The 19,141-nt window shown below is 38.4% G+C and overlaps 1 protein-coding gene across 16 annotated transcripts in view; it reads right to left on the bottom strand.

The window, feature by feature from the left end:
• Positions 1-19,141, bottom strand: part of DLGAP1 (DLG associated protein 1) — a gene marked incomplete at its 5' end in the record, with an annotated part of 321,304 nt that overhangs the window by 164,403 nt on the left and 137,760 nt on the right. For all 16 annotated transcript variants that reach the window (XM_082641702.1, XM_082641701.1, XM_082641693.1 and 13 more), the window contains one exon: positions 12,247-12,424. In XM_082641702.1, the coding sequence (XP_082497828.1) occupies positions 12,247-12,424 (178 nt within the window). The remainder of the gene's footprint in view (positions 1-12,246; positions 12,425-19,141) is intronic.

The raw sequence follows: 19,141 nt of genomic DNA, 5'->3' as shown, positions 1-19,141 counted from the left end.
CTGCGGGCGAGACGGGGACCGTAACACCGCGCTGCTCCGGGGGAGAAGCCACCTCGCCCTCGGAGCATCTCCAAACTGCATCCCCCAGAAGAATGCCCCGTCCGCTTGCAGTAAACTCCAGCATTTCCTCTACCTGACAGACTATAGTAGAATGGTATCTAGTTTATGATCCCAAATAGTCAATTAAATTCTAAAGAAAAAGAACTTTGTTTTTAGAATGCAAGGAAGTGTGGTGTAGGGAAATCTTACATCAGGGCACGCCAAGGTGCTAATTCTTCCTTATTTATAAATGCAAACCTAGGGACCAATTTTATAGGCCTACGGTCAGAGTTCATATATTTCAATGAGGCTGTAATTTTAGCACAAACGTTTTAGAAACTAGTATTTTTATTGTGCCTTTGGAAGTGACTAGTTCGTCAAATAATTTGCATCGACTGAAACTTAATTTAGTGCAAAGTATAAAAACAGGCCCTGTATTTTCTGGCAAGATACCCACATCATGCACAAAAATAGACCAAACCCAGATGTCAAAATCTTGAAAGGCACTATTGAGATTTTCAAGCTATCTACATACTATTTAAAGAAGGTTTCACTCTTCTCTATAAAAGCTGATATGGTCCACAAATTGTTTATAAATGTGTTTTAAAATTCTTCCAAATGAGGTCTTCCCTTTTCGAAGAATCAGTTTTTATTATTATATTCCTCTGTACATAATTTACGTTGGATTTGAGCACCACCTTAACAAACAAACAAACAAAAAGCCAGACCAGGTGCTTCTGTCAATTTCTCACTTTGCAGCTGATTTGATAGAGGTGTGGCAGCATTCTTCCAAGTTCTGCTACCTTCTAGAACTTCGTATGTCAAATTTCCTTGATATCAAATTCATGAGTAATTGAAAATTTAACAGATTAAACTGTAATTAAGCTTAGAGCATATACTGAAAATGATGGCAATTTTTGCCTGTCTTCATTTTGTGTTATGTGAAGATGCAATCCAATAATGGCTAATTTCTTTAAACTTCAATTACCTTAAGGCATATCAAGTGGAAAAGAGACATACATTTCTTAATAATAATTCTTTACAGTTTAAAATAGTATTTTCATATACTTTATCTAATTTGATATAAAATCCCTGCACATTTTCAAGGCTAATAATTATATATGTCCATATTTTAAAATTATATATATAATATATACTTGTTTTTAGGAGATAGTTGGAGGTGCATTTAGCGGTAAAGGGACATGATATTTGCAACTAATTGTCAAATATAGAGAGAGTGAGCAAATGAGCCAAAATTTTAATAATCAATGAGTATGAATCTGGGTCAGTGATGTACAGGAGGTCTTTGTATTTCACATGTGACTCTTGTCAGTTTGGAATGATTTCGAAGTAAAAAGTAAAACAAACTATATATATGTTTATTATTATTAATAGATTTTCCCCTATTAATCAAACATCACAAAGAAATAGTAAAGTATCTATCCCTATCAAGGTAACAACAATTAAACCTGGATGATTACCTTTCAGAGGGTATTAGTGCCCCCTACCCTATTTTTCATAAAAAATGAATCATAAAGTAAATATATTGAATAATTCTGCAACCTGTTTTTTTCCACTTAAACTTCTATTTTCTACTTATATTCTGAATAGGATTCTCCTTCTTTATTCCCTTTTTTAATATAAATTTATTTATATATTTCTTTATTTTTGGCTGTGTTGGGTCTGTGTTGCTGTGAGCAGGCTTTCTCTAGTTGCGTTGAGCGGGGGCTACTCTTCATTGGGGTGCATGGGCTTCTTATTGAGGTGGCTTCTTTGGTTGAGTGTGGGCTCTAGGCACACGGGCTTCAGTAGTTGTGTCTTGCGGGCTCTAGAGCGCAGGCTCAGTAGTTGTGGTGCACGGCACACAGTAGTTGCTCCGCGGCAAGTGGGATCTTCCCCTACCAGGGCTCAAACCTGTGTCCCCTGCATTGGCAGGTGGATTCTTAACCACTGCGCCACCAGGGAAGCCCCTTCATTCTCTTTTAACTTTTTGTTTTTATTATATACAGATACAGAAAACCATGCAAAATAAATGCATAGGCTGTGAATTATAATAAAGCCAACACCCTTGTACCTAGTACTCAGATCAAGGAACAGAATTTTCTCAGGCACCTAGAAGCCCCTCCATAGACCCCATCCTACCCACAGCCCCCACCCTCCCTCCAAAAGTAACTACTACTCTGAGTTTTATTGCAAGCACTGCTCTGCATTTATGTTTTTTTCACCTAAGTGTGCATCCCTAGACTCTACAGTTTGGTCTTACCCATTTTTAAAATTTATGATATCTTTTAAATCACTTTTAATATTCAGGCCTCCCTCCACCCATTTTTAACAAATATTACAATTTATCTATTGAAGCACCGGGGGCGTTTGACCTGGAAAGTTCCCAGAGTCTGGATTTGCTGTTTTCCTGCACATGGAAGATTTAGCATTTTCCACTGTCCTTTGTGTTTCCTGAAATTTGAAAGTTGGATCCAGAGGCTTGATCAGACTCAGGTTCAATCTCTTTGGCAAGACTAGAGGTCATGTGTCATGGGCTCTCTCATCAGGAAGCACATTATGTCTGGTTAGCTCTCTTTTTATGCTGTTGGGAGTCATTGATGCTCAGTGCCTAGATCCATTAGTTCACTGGGGGTTGCAAAATGGTGATATTCTTGGTTCTACCAACTTTTATAGTCACTAGTTGGAATTTTTTTAAAATAAAGAAATGCTTCGTCTCATATTATTTGGTTAGTAGGTTCAGTTCACACAGTTACGGCAGATGTTTGATCTTTTCCCTTTTATTTACTAGTTAAAAAATATATATATTATTTATTTATTTGGCCGCGTCAGGTCTTAGTTGCCGTGTGGGCTCTTTGTTGTGGTGTGTGGGCTCTCTAGTTGTCCCGCAGCATATGGGATCTTAGTTCCCCAATCAGGGATCGAACCTGCATCCCCTGCATTGGAAGGCGGATTCTTAACCACTGGACCACCAGGGAAGGTCCTTATTTACTAATTTTTAAGATAATAAATTTGTTCTCTTGTATCTACTAAACATGACCAATTAATTTTTAAAAGTATCAAAATGGACTCATAGATTTAAAAGTATTTGACGGTTTTAAATCCACTTCTATTTTCATTCTTACTTAACTCATCTGTCCCATCTGTGGCCAGTGGGAACCTCTTACGTTGGCTGCTGGGTCCTTTTGACATGAGACCAGTGGTCTTTGATAACTTCCTTTGTATCTGGTATGACAAGTTATTCAAAACTTATCTTGCATCTTTCCTGCCCAGTCCTGAAATTAGTATTTTTCCAGAAAGTCTTTTTTCTTTTAGTGGTAAATGGTATCACAAGAACACAGTTTGGGTACCAGGAAGCTTCACCGTCATTGCTACAGGGTTGGTCATTCTTCCTAGGCCTTTCAGTGGACAGAGAACTAGGTTATGAATACATCTAATTCAAATTCACACTGCAGTGTTTTTATGTAACTTCTTCTATGTTATATTTATACGTATATCTTTATCACATATTAAAAATCCTGATTTTCAGGGACACAGAAGATGATAGAATTGGGATATACTACAATGATTCATTTGCTTTATTCCACAATATGTACACAGCAGCCTCAGAATAGCATACTAATACCACCTGCCCAACCATTACTGAAAACAGTTCACAATTCTTTGCTTCTTTTTGCATCTGCTGTCTGTATTATTCCCTCATTTAAAAATAGTTGTGCTAGATTGACATTATCAGAGCATATAACATACACATTCGCTCCCACTGTAGCTCTCATTAGTCTTAGTTTTACAAATAACTATATATTTAATGCTTGCCACTACTTTTTTCATATAAAAAGATGATTCTTTATCCAACTTAGACACAAATATAGGTCAAATAGTTCTAGATGGCTTATAAAGACAAAGAGCAGACCCGTGACCCACCCAGCCCACCCCCAATTCTCCCTCCCCAGAGGCAACCATTTTCAATTCTTCCAGTTGGATTTTATGGTGTTTGCATCCATATTGCAGAACACCTGCTTATGTGAATCTCTTGATATGTTCATAGACCTCTTGGTTTCCTTCCTGCCCTTGAAGCATCCCTCTTGGAGCCTCCTATCCTACTGCAGTCTATGGCTGCCAAGCCCATTGCTGTCCTGGGATCTCTCTTCCCTATCATTCCAGGGGTGCCCTTTATTTTCTAGCCTGTGGTGGAGCCCCTGTTCCCTCTTCCTTATTTTCTTCCCTCCTTTCGGTGGAGCACATCTTCCAGTGCTTTCTCGGGAAGGCGCCACCTCACATTGATGGAAATGTCTGTACCCCACCTCCACTGTTAAGGGAGAGCATGCTTGCATTTAGAATTCTAGCTGTATCCCTTCTTCCTTCAGATGTTTCCAGGCTTTGCTCCTTGTCTCTTAGCCTCCATGTGTGCTAGAGATTGAGCAAGTAGATGCCTTTCTCATTCCTGAGCCTTTCCATGTGAGCTGGTTTGCCCCATCCCTTTTAGGTACCAAATTATCTAATGTTTCACCATGGCATTCTCTGTGTGGATCTTTCTCCATCCATTTTGTTGGGTACTTTGTAGGCCCTCTCAACCTGCAGATTCATGTCTTTCAGTTCTGGGACCATTTCTGGGACCATTACTTCATTAGTAATTGCCTTCCTTCTGTTTTCTCTTTTCTTTCTGAAACTCCTAGTGTTCATTGTTGGAATCCAAGAACAAGAAACATGAAGAAAAATACAGTGATACATCATAATTTCCAAAACCAAACTGGAGGACTTATACTTCCTGATCTTAAAACTTACTACAAAGCTACAATAATCAAAACAGTTTGGCACTGACATAGGACAGACATACAGACCAATGGAACAGCATGGAGAGTCCAGAAGTAAAGTCATGCATCTATTTGCCACTAGTTCTTACATTTGGTCTTTTGGGTTGTCTAAAGCTCACTGTCTGGTAGATGCCTCAGGATGGGCTCATGGAAACAGTATTCCCTGCATTCATCCATGCTTTTAATAGTGTGCCCATGCTTTTTATAGTTGAAAGTCAGTTTTTTTGGATATAAAATCTTTGGGTCACATTTTCCCCCTTGGCTATAATAACATATTACTCAATTTTATTTTGGCATAAACTATTGTTATTACAGAGTCTGATGATAATTTAATTTTTGTTCTTTCTTAAGTCACTTGCTTTTTTTGTCTAGAAGTCCAAAGGGGGTGTGGTTGTTTTTTTTTTTTTTTCTAATTCTTCAAAATCCTGTCATTTTACTAGACTATGTCTTGGTATTTATTGTTTTGGTTCAGTTTCTCAGGTACATGGTATATTCTTTTGAATCTTTTAATTTCAGGGATGTTTTCTTTAATGTTTTATTATTTGTTCTGGTCCTTTGCTTTGATTATCTTCTTCAGAGACTTCTATTATCTCTATGGTCAATCTTTGCCTATCTTCCATATTTATCAATTTCTCTTGAACCCTTTTTAACTCTTCTTTTTCTTCTTGATTTAAAAACTCTTCCTCCTTTTCAGGTTCTATTTTTCTCAGTGTGTGAAATGTCTCATCCACTTGCTCCTCTATTCCCTCAGTCTAAGTTTCATTTCTGAAATGATTTTTCTTTTACTTCTAATTCTTTCCTGAGTTCTGTGACATCATTTTTAAGTTTTTGAAAATTCAGATATATCTTTTCCTCCCATGTCTTATGTCATTTTCTTAATGTTTTTTAGCTTATTTTGAAAGAGTGTGTTATAGTTTTGATCTATTTTGTGGGTGTGTCTTTCTGGCATGCTTTCATTTCTGTAGGAATATTATTCTGCTCCTTATTCTCTTTTCTTTATTATAGTGACTTTGTGATTTAAAGTGGATATTTTTTTGTTCCTCATTTCTCAGTTAAATTAATTTTTCTGACCTTGAGAGGGTGATACATTCAGGATTTCCCCCCTGAATTTTCCACAGGGCTTCCTCTTCTATTGTTTTAGCATCATGTTGCTTTCCAAGATTTCCTGATTCTCTTGTTCCTTCCCCCAACTTTTACCTGAACCTTCTCTTTTCTTCTTTGCTATTGTCTCTGTCTTGCTCGTATTTGATTCTATTCCCAACTGTTTCTTCTCAGAACTGGGCCCTCTTCTTGAAGGAAGAACTGGTTGGTTGGTTTCCAGTATATACATAGGCTCAGATTTCCCCAACCTCTCCTGATTTTACTGCAGGCCCCTTGAACTTACCTGCTCTTAGAGAAGGCAAATCCTTCCCAGTTTCAGCTGCTATTCTCAAATACATACCCCACCCCTCCAAACTACCTGCTGCTGGTTTCTTTCTGCTTTACTCACATCCATCAAGAAAGTCATTGTTTTCCTCTGTGTTCTCCAGCACAGATGTGGATGCAACACAGGCTTATGGCTACTGGTGGTTTGTTCCTATCTACTTACATTTTGGGTTCATGGAATATCTTGTCATCTGATTTTGTTGTAAATGTTGTCCATGAATTTTTAGTCTTTCTATCTAGTTGCTCTGTCTGCTTTTATACAGAGACTCAGGGAGATTCAGTCACTAAGCCACCACCTCCATGATATTGTATAGTATGATTGGACCATAATTTATTTAACCACTGCTTTGTGGATGATGATTCAAGTATGTCCTTGGAGGCCATGCTATGACCAACTTCCTTGTTTGTTTATCTTTATATTCTGGTACTTTCATTTCTGTATTATAAAGTTCCACAAGTGGGGTTCCTGTGCCAAAAGATTTATTTTACCTTTTGTAGATTTTACCATGTTACTTTCAAAAACAATTGTAGCAACTCATCCCAAATAGCAAGTAAGTCAGAGCTCATTTCTCAACATGGTCACCAGTACTGGGTATTAGCTGTTTTTGCTGCCTGATAGGTCGAGTGATATTGTGCTATTTCAGTTTATCTTTACCAGCCTGCTAGTGTATAGGAACATCTTTTCCTATATTTATTGGACTTGGTACTTTTTTCCCTTTTGATTTGCTATTTCATAAGCTTTGCCCCAAATTCTTTTAGATTGTTTATCTTTTCATACTAATTGGTAGAAACACTTTAGGCAACTGGAACATTAAGCTTTTTTCTTGATGTGTTTAAATATTCCCCCTGTCAATTTTAACTTTAAGATGTCTCTTGCTACACAGAAATATTTGATTTTTAGTTAGATTAGATGTCTATCTTTTATTTTATGTTTTCTATAATTCTTATTAAAAGTTATAATTCTCACCATAATATCATACACATATTCCCCTAATTTAAAATTTTTTGTCACTTTGTGTTAGTGCTCAGATTTTAAATTCATTTGGATTTATTTTCTATATGGAAAGAAGGAGTAGTTTAATGCTCTTTCTACGATATCATGGGCAATTCACTTGAATTCTCTGAGCCTCATTTTCCTAATCTTTAAAATGCATATAATAATACCAACCTCATAGGGATGCTTTAAGGATAAAAAATGAAACATACAAGTGCACATTTCAAGGCACATGGTAGGCATTCGATAAATACTAGATATTATTTTGTGAGATAGTGTAGTGAGAAGAATGAGACAAGTTACTCTTATTCTCTAAGACTGAGTTTCATAAATTAAAAAAATGACCTTTCTTATAGTTGCTATGAAATTAATGAGACAATATGCAAAGCTTATATCAGGTAAGCAATACTTGGTAACTATTCTATTATTCTCATTTTCATTATTACTACTACTGTTATTGGCATTATTATTGCCACCCATACCCCAATTCCAGCAGACATTGGAGAAACTTACCATTTAGGAGTCAGGACACCTGGGTTTTCTAGGTTCTGTCACTGACTAGCTGGGTGCTAACAGATGCTTAATTTATTTGAGTTTCCATTTCTTTGTATATATAAAGTGAAGGGATGATCTAGGTCAAAAGTCACAGCTAAACTGCTGGTATTACCACCAAGCACAATAACTGCCTATTACATTCGCGTTTTAAAAATGATGTGGGACTTCCCTGGTGGTGCAATGGTTAAGAGTCTGCCTGCCACTGCAGGGGACACGGGTTCAATCCCTGGTCTGGGAGTTGCCGTGGAGCAACTAAGCCCATGCGCCACAACTACTGAGCCTGCGCTCTAGAGCCCACGAGCCACAACTACTGAAGTCCGTGTACCCTATGGCCCATGTGCTGCAACTACTGAGCCCACATGCTGCAACTACTGAAGCCTGCTCTCCGAGAGCCCGTGCTCCTCAACAAGAAAAGCCACCATGATGAGAAGCCTGCGCACCGCAACAAAGAGTAGCCCCTGCTCGCTGCAACTAGAGAAAGCCCGAGCACAGCAATAAACACCCAACGTGGCCAAAAAACTATTAAAAAATAAATAAAGATAATGGAGTCCCTCTTAAAAAAAATAAGAAAATGATGTGGAAACTCAACACGTTACTGGACAAAATATGTCTGTGAGCTTCTAGTTTACGATTCCAGATGAAGATATTTGAGGTTTGGACTTGAAATAAATTGAGATGTAAATTAAACTAATTTGGAAATGACAGTTATTATACCAAATTTTTTTTAAATGTGACTTTCTATAATTCTTTCTTCTCAAGTCTTACTTTAAAAGCCCCTGTTTTATTAGATGTATATATACTAAAAAAATATAGAAAGGTTATAAACATATAAAAAGGTGTTCAGTTTTTCTCTATCATCCAAGCACAGTCTGTTTTTAGGAATGTTTCATTTCTGTTAAGGTATGAATGGCAGAAACAAACAATTTAGTTATTCTAGACCAATTTCTTGGCTTACAACATTTTACTTTGATCTTTCTAGGAGCCTTTGATGAATAATATATCAGGTTTTAAGGAGGGATAGGATATAATGTACTTAAATTCTATACTACTAGAGCTTCTACTAAAGATCTATAAGAGAGAATATCTCCAACATCACAAAAACCAACTACTTTTTGAAAAGCCTAGAGTATGTATGGTAGGATTGCTTTGAAGAAGAAACCATTCCCTTTGAATAATGACAACGTTGGGACTGCGATAGAAAGTTTGAAATTATCCTTCACGATACTCTAGTACTTGAAAATTGAATATGGAACTAGAAAAATGGTGTGTCAGTAGGAATCCATTTAGGATGGCTCTGCTTTCTGTATTTTACTTAAGGTGAAATGATCACTCCACTGAATTGCAGACTTGACCCACCCTTGCATCAAGGCCCACATGTGCCTCTTCAGTGATTTGTTGATACTTTACTAAGTTGTCACCAGGAAGTGACACTGTCTCAAGGAAGGTCAGATCTACAGAGTAGGGACTAAAAGCAGGCAGCTGTGTAGATGCATGTCCTGATGGGGAAGTGACCTGATCTCCTGTTTTAATCATGTAAAATTATGAAAGCAGTAAGTGTGTATAAACATTTTCCAATGAAATATTCTAAACCCACCGAAGTATTCTGCAGGTATGACACCTGGGATTTGTAGACTATTTTGCAATTCTGGAAGGCTATGTGAGCATGAGCCTGTCCAGAATAAAGATAAGCTTAAAGACGTTTTAAATATTATATTGTTTACTGTGAAAATAGTAAGAACAAGGCAAGTCCAAATTTCACCAAATGAGGCGCCAAGTATTTACCTAAGAGTTGGGATAGTGGGTATCACTGGACAGCAGTACCTAGCACAAATAGGTATGCATACTCTTGGAGATTACATTTATTTATTCATTCATTCATTCATTTTTGCATGCTGCTCTGTGCGGCATGGGGGATCTTAGTTCCCTGAACAGGGATTGAACCCTGGCCCCCGGCAGTGGAAGTGCAGAGTCCTAACCACTGGACCGCCAGGGAATTCCATTTGGAGATTACTTTAAAGTAAGGAAATGTACAGTAGGAAAATACTGGAATCCAGTATGTCAGCTTTCCCTGACTCCTGCCCTACCCTGCTTTTGGAGCCTTGCTGTGGTCCCTGCCTTTGCTTTTCAAGAATCCATTTAGAGCAGGGAGCTCTATTTTGATGGCAGGGCCAAAATGAGAGCAGTGGTCCTATTTCGGGGTCTCACTCTAACAGGTCAGAGATGCTTCAGTGCTTAGTCTATCACCACCACCAGCATTACCACCTTCACCATCACCTCTACCACCACCATGATTATCACTTCACCACCGTCTCCACCACTATCCTCACCACCACCATCACCAGCAGCAGCAGCACCGGCAGTGGTAGTAATGCTCACCTTGAGGATCACAGTGTCTTTCAAACTAGCTTCTCTGCCTCTAGCCTCTTTCTCATCCTCTCCAATCTTTCCTACATTTTTTTTGCTAGATTAATTATCCTCCACCAAAGTTCTGATCATATCTTTTGCCTGCTTAAAAGCTAAAGTTTTAATTAATCTTCAATCAGTCCCATTCCTAATGCATAAAGTCCAGTCCCCTGGGCCCTGCATGGAAGGCCATGTACAAAAAATGTCCCCAGGACAAAATTCAGAACAGATTTCCCATTGCTACAAGTATTCTGAGCTCTAACTACACTTGAGAATTCATTATTCTTTGAGTATGCTTTAGGCCAGCATTTTCAAAGTTCAGATAGATACTACGTTAATAAATACTTCTTTATTAATGTATTGCTTTATTAGAATCACTTGGAATATTTGTTAAAATGCATATTCCTAGACCCTATGCCTAGAAGCTCTCTCTTTAGAATCCTGGGTACTGAACACCTTTTACTCATTCAATTTGGGATCTTGGTGACAATTTTTTGACCACAAAGAAAGTCCCATTTAACTTCTGGTTACTTACATATCTTACAATGTGTTTATAAGAACTAATATTATGAAAATATGAAGCAGTTGGCACAGTGCCTGACCCGATAAAGGTGGCTCTTACGGTTAATTCTTGCTCTACCTACCTCAGAGTGTTTTTTAAAAAAAATTAATTAATTAATTAATTTTTAGCTGCATCGGGTCTTCGTTGCTGTGCGTGGGCTTCTCATTGTGGTGGCTTCTCTTGTTGCAGAGCACGGGCTCCAGGTGTGAGGACTTAAGTAGTTGTGGCTCGCTGGCTTCAGGAGTTGAGGCACATGGGCTCAGTAGTTGTGGCTCGCTGGCTTCAGTAGTTGTGGCTCGCTGGCTTCAGTAGTTGTGGCATGTGGGCTCTAGAGCAGAGGTTCAGTAGTTGTGGTGTATGGGCTTAGTTGCTTCACAGCATGTGGGATCTTCCTGGACCAGGGATCGAACATGTGTCCCCTGCATTGGCAGGCGGATTCTTAATCACTGCGCCTCCAGGGAAGCCCATACCTCAGAGTGTTTTTGTTCAAGTAAATAACGTTTGCTATTTACAGCACTTTTGCATTTTTTGTATGCTCTCCATTAGATTGTAAACTTGGGGAGCAGGAATTAGGCATTATTCACCATTGACTAGCTGGCAAAATCTGGCCCAGTGTTTTGCTCACTGCATATGAGGTGAGTTAATAGTATGGTGCTTAGTTTTAAAAATTGTGATATAAATTAAAATTCAGAGCTCCTAAACATTATTTCAAAAAATACCCTTTTTCTTTTGTCCTCCCAGAGGAAGCCCTGGAGCCACCTCCTGCTCGCCTGGTGGCCCCTGAAAGCTGCAGGGTCAGGCCCTCCAGGAGTCCTAGGTTCAACCCTCCCTTGGTTTGGGCAGCCTAACCCTCTCCCACATTCTCTGAGACCATCAGTGGGAGCCATCAAGAAACTTTAGCTGAATATTTCGGATGCAACATTAAGTCACCTTTACTGAGTCTTCATCCCTAGTTCTGGGTACCAGTTCTTAGAAGTGGGCTTGTGTCTTATAACCAAGATGCAATATTCACCTAGGATCCAGTTGGGGTTAAATAGATCGTATCTCATTTCCCGTGCCTGGGTCCCTGTCTTGATTGCCTGCTTAATACTTTTATGATTTGACACTGCCTTGGTTTTGCCAATGATGTCTACCCTGTCCTTCTATCCTTCAAACATCTTTACAACCGAAGCCTCATCCAACAATTCCTTAATGACTAATTTGTTGGTGCCAACTGACTGCTAAGGAATTTCCAAGGACTCCCCTGACATGCTTCATCCAACTGCCAAGGACCCCTCCCCTGCTGGTAGACTGTTGGTACCAGGAGCCCCCTGTGGCCAAACCAGGCAGCATTTAGACCTGACCTCCTGCCAGACCCATCAGCATCATTCTGGGGGGTGTCAACCTCCTCACATCATGCCCTCTTGTTTTCCACCAACCCTCGTACAGTTCACAGATGCAGCCACAGGGCTCACCTGGCTGATGGTGCTCATGGCTCGCATGTAGCTCTCATTCCTGGAGCGGAACTTTGGTGATGTGAGCAGGCCTGCAGGGTCAAGGCTGTCTAGGCTTCGGTTGATGGAGACCTCACTGACCGCCCTCAAGTAACTGTGACTCCGGATCTGGAGTTTGGGAGAGTGCTCATTGGAAATCCTGAAAGAGAACAACGAAAAGTGTGGGTTTAGTCCTGTTCTAACACGCAGGCAGTAATAAGATAGGGGAGGACTGTGATTGATGTGGCACCCTACACACAGGGGCTAATACTAGAGATGCTCTCCCATGGTTGCTAAACTCCCCCGTGGGGTCTAGGAAAGAAAACGTTTGATGGGAAATCATTGAGATCTGATGACATCAGAGAGCAATTATAATTTTTTCAGCCCAGGAAATAATTTCCTCAATCATATTTTCCTAGGCAGCCTGGGGAGGAGAGCAGAGCTGCTACTGCCCTGCCCCGGACTTCTGCCCTGTGTAATTTGCAAGCTTTTCCTTTGTACCCAATTCTTTTCTGTGCCATCTTTCTGTTTTTGGACTTTCTAGTAACAGCAAGTGGTTATATATCTATAACTATATCAATCTTTCTATCATCTATTTATCTCTCTAATCTTGATCTCATTTAGTTGAGATTTAACTTAGTGAACAAAACTTGAATTTTAGACATTAAAAATGTGCGCATATCTAAATCTTGATATCCAAAGATAAGTCTTTACATACTTTATACTCTTCAGATTTTTTCCAAGATGCGTTTTTTATTTTATTTTATTTTTTATGAACACACATTTCTTTATTAAGTCAATATCTTTTGCAAAATGAAAAAAGCCTTAGCATACAAGATCTTTATATTTAAGGTAATAAATCTGTTTATTAAATGTATTCATATTTGATATATTAAATTCAGAATTATTCAACTGTATTAATAAATTTCCCAATATATTTAATTAATTAATTTATTTATTTTTGCTATTTGACATTAGTCTTTTTAAAAAAAATTTTTATTGGAGTATAGTTGATTTACAATGTTATGTCCCAGATGCATTTTAAAATTATAAAAGTAGAAATTGCTCCTTGCAAAAAGCCAAGCTATCCATAGGTGCTCAAAGCAGAAAGTGGGTCTCCACTCCCCTTATTCCTGCTCCAGAATTCCACTCCCCTGAAAGAACTACCCAGAGCAGCTCAGTGTATGTCCTTCCTTACCCTTTCTATACACGTACAAACAATTATTTTTTTAGTAATTAAAAGAAAATTTTACTGAAATATAGTTGATTTACAATGTTGTGTTAGGTTCAAGTGTACAGCAAAGTGATTCAGTTATACATATATATCTATTCTTTTTCATATTCTTTTCTATTATATATTATTACAAGATATTGAATACAGTTCCCTGTGCTATACAGTATAGGTCCTGGTTGTTTATCTGTTTTATGTATAGTAGTTTGTATGTTTTAATCCCAAACTCCTAATTTATCCCCCTCCTCCTCTTTCCCCTTTGGTAACCACAAGTTTGTTTTCTATGTCTGTGTTTATTACTAATTTTTAAAGTTTGTTTTCATGTGGGATTCAGGGCGATTTTTCTTTCATTATTAAATTTAAAAAAGTTTTGCTGTAATATTGCTTGCAATTAAAAATTAAAGTTGATAAGGAGACAGATGTAGGCCCAATATAGCTGCTATTATTTATCATTATTCTGGAGATCCTAGCTAATGAAATTAGAAAAAAAAAGAAATACGAATATAAATATTGTGAAGAAAAGGTGAACTTTGAGTATTTACAGATTATACAATTAATTAGCTGGAAGGTAAAAGAAAATCAACTGAAAAACTATGAGAACTAATAAGATGATCCCCCAAATAGTTACATACAGGGTAAAAATTGAGAAATTAATAATTTTTCCATATACTTCCACCACCAAGTAGAAATTTTAATTTAAAAATATCATTCAAAATGGCAAAACATTATAAAATAAGTAGAAATTACAAAAAAGAAATGCACCAGAAATTTTTGAAAAAAGTGATAAAGCTTTATGGAGGGCAGGGTTTCCCTGGTGGCGCAGTGGTTAAGAATCTGCCTGCCAGACGTAGAGAATGGACTTGAGGACTCGGGGAGGGGGAAGGGTAAGCTGGGACGAAGTGAGAGAGTGGCTTGGACATATATACACTACCAAACGTAAAATAGATAGCTAGTGGGAATCAGCTGCATAGCACAGGGAGATCAGCTCAGTGCTTTGTCACCACCTAGAGGGGTGGGATAGGGAGGGTGGGAGGGAGACGCAAGAGGGAGGGGATATGGGGAGCTATATATACGTATAGCTGATTCACTTTGTTATACAGCAGAAACTAACACATCATTGTAAAGCAATTATACTCCAATAAAGATGTTAAAGAAGAAAAAAAAAAAAAGAATCCACCTGCCAATGCAGGGGACATGGGCTCGAGCTCTGGTCCAGGAAGATCCACATGCAGCGGAGAACTAAGCCCGTGTGCCACAACAACTGAGCCTGCGAGCCTAGAGCCCATGCTCTGCAACAAGAGAAGCCACCGCAGTGAGAAGCCAGCGCACCGCAAGGAAGAGTAGCCTCCGCTCACCGGAGCTAGAGAAAGCCCGAGCGCAGCAACGAAGACCCAACACAGCCAAAAAAAAAAAAAAAAAAAATTTACGGAGGGCAATAAACAAGTCCTAATCAAAGAGGAAAACAAATTTCCTGGAGGGAAAACTCAATATTGTAAAAAAAAAAAAATTAAATTTTCCCTAAATTAATCTATAAATTTTATACTAAAAGCTGAGAATTTGATTAACAGCCACTTTTTGCAACTACACTGAAGGAGGGGACAAATTAGAACAGATCTAGAATTAAACATCAAAAGGAAACCTCTTATGTATTTTACTACCACAAAAGAGAAACTGATTGTTCTAGCAATGTTCCCTTTGGATCCTGTGCCATTATGGAGATTCCCCATGGACCACTTTATAAATGCCCATGCCAAAAATCCCAGCCAAAAAACAAATAAACTGAAGAATAAATTTTCCCTTTGAGATTTCTTCTAGGAAAAGAGAGACTTAGCTAGAAGCATTCATAACCTAAAGTTCACTTTCACATAGAACTTGAGAGGTGACAAATGTGTTTCTTTGGCTATTTTGTAACCTGACCCAGAGCAATGATATTGCCAACATAAAAAATGCTGCTCTTCCAAGCGGTTATCAGGGCAGCATTGGGGGTGGCTGTTTTGTAAATGATCTCCATTCAAAAGAAGAAGTGAAAACCCAGTGTTCTGAGAAATGAGTGTCTGTCTGCTGGCTGAGATGGAGAAATGAAGCATCATTGAAATAATCACTCACCCTGGCCGCTTGTTATGAAATAAGGCATAATTCCCAAATTCCAAACTGAAAAATCATTCAGAAGAGATTGAATAGTTCTACTTTGGTGAGTCATTCCTGATAAAACAATGCTTTCTTCAATGATACACTGAATATAAGGAAATGAACTCTTTATCTTGTCCACTTAGAGAGCAGAGCCCACAGCTGTCAACATAAAGGGTACAGTATGTACATGTGCTCCTGACACTGAAACAGTCATAAAAGAAGTTCCAAAAAAGAATGCAGTGATTATTTTCACCTCAAGAGGAAGTTGATTTGCTAGGAAGGAAAGGAGTGTGCCTATTCAGAAATATTAGCTCTCGTGTAAGATTAATTATTTATCAATGTTAGCCTATTCAAATGACATCCATCATTTTTCACTTTCTCCCCAGATTGCTTTTGCTAAGTTAACCTCTCATGGCTTATCCCAGCTGAACTGAGATTTTGGCCTGGTTGAGCCCCATTCATTATCATGTCCTTTAACTGCACCCAAAGGTGAGACGACGCCCTTAGGTGGCTGTGGAGCAGCTAGACAAACACACTTGGGTAGTGTATCAGTAAGAATGCCACTGCAAAAAGAGAAAATGCAATAATACTTGGATCACAACATTTAAACGAAATTTTTATTTTATTGAAGTATAGTTTTTTTTAATGTTTTAAAATATTTTAATTTTATTGGAGTATAGTTGATTTACCACAATGGAAAAGAATAGTGATAATAACCTATATGAAGTATAGTTGATTTACAATGTTGTGTTAATTTCTGCTGTACAGCAAAGTGATTCAGTTTTTTATATATATATAAATTTGTGTGTGTATATATATACACACACACACATATATATATACATATTCTTTTTCATATTCTTTTCCATTATGGTTTATCACAGGATGTTGAATATAGTTCCCTGTACTATACAGTAGGACCTTGTTGTTTATCCATTCTCTATATAATAGTTTGCCTCTGCTAATCCCAAACTTCCAATCCATCTCTCCTCTACCAAACCCTCTCCCTTGGGGACCACACGTCTGTTTTCTCTGTCCGGAACACAACATTTTAAATCAATGTCCCCAAAGAGAAAATGATTAACCCTGTAATATGTCACTAAAATTATAATTCCACAAGATGAATAAGCTCTGGGGAACTAATGTACAGCATGGTAACTAGAGTGAATAATACTGTGTCATGTACTTGAAATTTGCTAGGAGAGTAGAACTTAAGCATCTCACCACACACACACAAAAGGTGAGGTGATGGAGGTAATAATTAACCTGACTGTGGTAATCATTTCAAAAAACATGCAGTCAAACTATCCCATTGTACACTTTAAGTATATACCATTTTGTCAGTTATAATATATACATGTTATAGTGTATATAAATATATACAAATTTGTCAGAATGGATAATAAAGCTGAAAAAATATAACTTCAGATGGTTTGAATTTTTTTTCCTCCAGAGAAGGAAATGCTTCATGACTCTGTGAGTCTAATGGGAGAATTTCTGGAGGTGATGGACCATCTTACTGATTGATCTGTATCCTAATTTCTGTTTTTTTATTCTTTTTTTTTTTTCCCACTTTGCCTTGACTCCGACTTATAAAAGCATTGAGATGTCAGGTTATTCGATAGGACTCAGAGGAAACATTTTATTGACTCTGGGGTTAATCCAATTGCTCTGTTTTGAAGATGAAAGTATTTTGTCCTTGGTCATGACTCTGTTATCAATTCACTGTCACAAGCATTCATGGCTTCAACTGAGAGGCTTTGATTCCTTGGGCCTCAGTGTGGAAAATGGTACTTAGTGGGTGACACTGCTCAGTTACTAGTTTTGGGGAATCTAATGCAGGGTGTTCTTTTGGTCAACCTGCTTTGGTAAAACCAAGCCTGGCTTTCTTCTCAGCAACTTCATGTGTGATGCCTTTGTAGTCCTTCTGAAAGTATAAGTTGCATTCAAGTTGTTCACTTTGGCAGCTCTGAACTCTTGAGTTATTTCTACTTTATAATAATAGCTGACATTTATTACCATTTACAAACCACTTAGTTATTATTAATACCAACCTACAGATAAGGAAACCATGGTTTCGAGAAGTTATGTCATGTTCAAGGTACTTGAGATGGAAACTTGGTCTTTCCCTGACTTCTGTATTCTCTTGCCATCTCCTATTTCTTGGGGAATCTTGCCTGCACTCACATGGGGGTTCCTATTCCTCTCCCTTGCCCTCAAAGTTTCTTATTCTCTAAGAATTTACAGTTCTTTATATTCTCATTTATTCTACATTCTCTCCTTGGACAACCTCATTTGCTCAGTGGCTTCTACTACTAACTTTATCCTGACAACTCACAGATCTATTTGTAGCCCATAGCTCTTAAACTTCAAAACTAAACTTCCAGGGCCTCCCTGGTGGCGCAGTGGTTGAGAGTCCGCCTGCCGATGCAGGGGATACGGGTTCGTGCCCCGGTCTGGGAGGATCCCATATGCCGCGGAGCGGCTGGGCCCGTGAGCCATGGCCGCTGGGCCTGCGCATCCGGAGCCTGTGCTCTGCAACGGGAGAGGCCACAACAGTGAGAGGCCCGCATACCGCAAAAAGAAAAAAAAACAAAAAAGAAAAAAAAACAAAAAAAAAAAACTAAACTTCCAATTAACTGTGCATTTCTACCCAGGTGTTCCACAGGTATCAAATACTCATCACAACCCCCAAATGAACGTGTTACCTTTTCCCTCAAATTTGCTCCTTTTTACTTATTCCACATTGAGATGAATGGCATTGAAATCTATCCTGTCAACCAAACCAAATATCCAGGTGTTTATCCTGTTTCCCTCTTAACTGTCCAAATCCAGTTGATGATCAAATTTTCTCAGTTTTACTTCCTGGTTACACTTACAGTTCCTTTCCTCCACATCTTTCTCACCCTTCTTGCTTCATTACTTCCTTAGTTCAGCCTTCATCTTGATCCTCCCAAACCAGGCTCCCTAGGGCCGGTCTTGTCCCCTCCAGTGCATCTCTCTTCTCCTGCTAGTGATTAGGACACTCTCTTGCCTAAAAGTCCTCTGTGAATCCTCTTCATCAGTGGGAGAAAGTCTAAACTCTGTACTTACTTTTCTAGTATCACCTTTTGCTGCTTCCTCACATGTACCATGCATATACTCTCATGCTTCTTTATCTCTGCACATGCTGGTTTTTTGTTTTTGTTTTTTGCTTGGAATACACTTCTTCCTCCACTTTCTACCCACAGAACTCTTACTTCAACTCATTTATCAGGTCACTAGGTGTTAGAGCACCTCTTGCTGGGAGAATCTGGAATCATGATTCCAGATCACTGAGTCTAATGGGATTCTAGTCAGTTCTCTTTAGAAAGCCTCCTTTGTTCTCCCTGACTAAATAAACTACTTCTCCATCTGTACTCCTGTAGTGTCTTTTATATTTCTCTGCCACACACTTTTCCCATTGTTGTAGTTTTTTGTTTACATGTCTGTGTACTCCTTAGATTTTTGAGTTCTTAGAAGGTGGAGTCAGTATTT

Source organism: Mesoplodon mirus, assembly GCF_964341445.2.
Source record: "Mesoplodon mirus genome assembly, chromosome: 13".
In the NCBI taxonomy this organism is placed as follows: Eukaryota; Metazoa; Chordata; class Mammalia; order Artiodactyla; family Ziphiidae; genus Mesoplodon; species Mesoplodon mirus.
The sequence above is the reverse complement of the archived record's forward strand: the minus strand, read 5'-3'. Positions and strand labels throughout refer to the sequence as shown.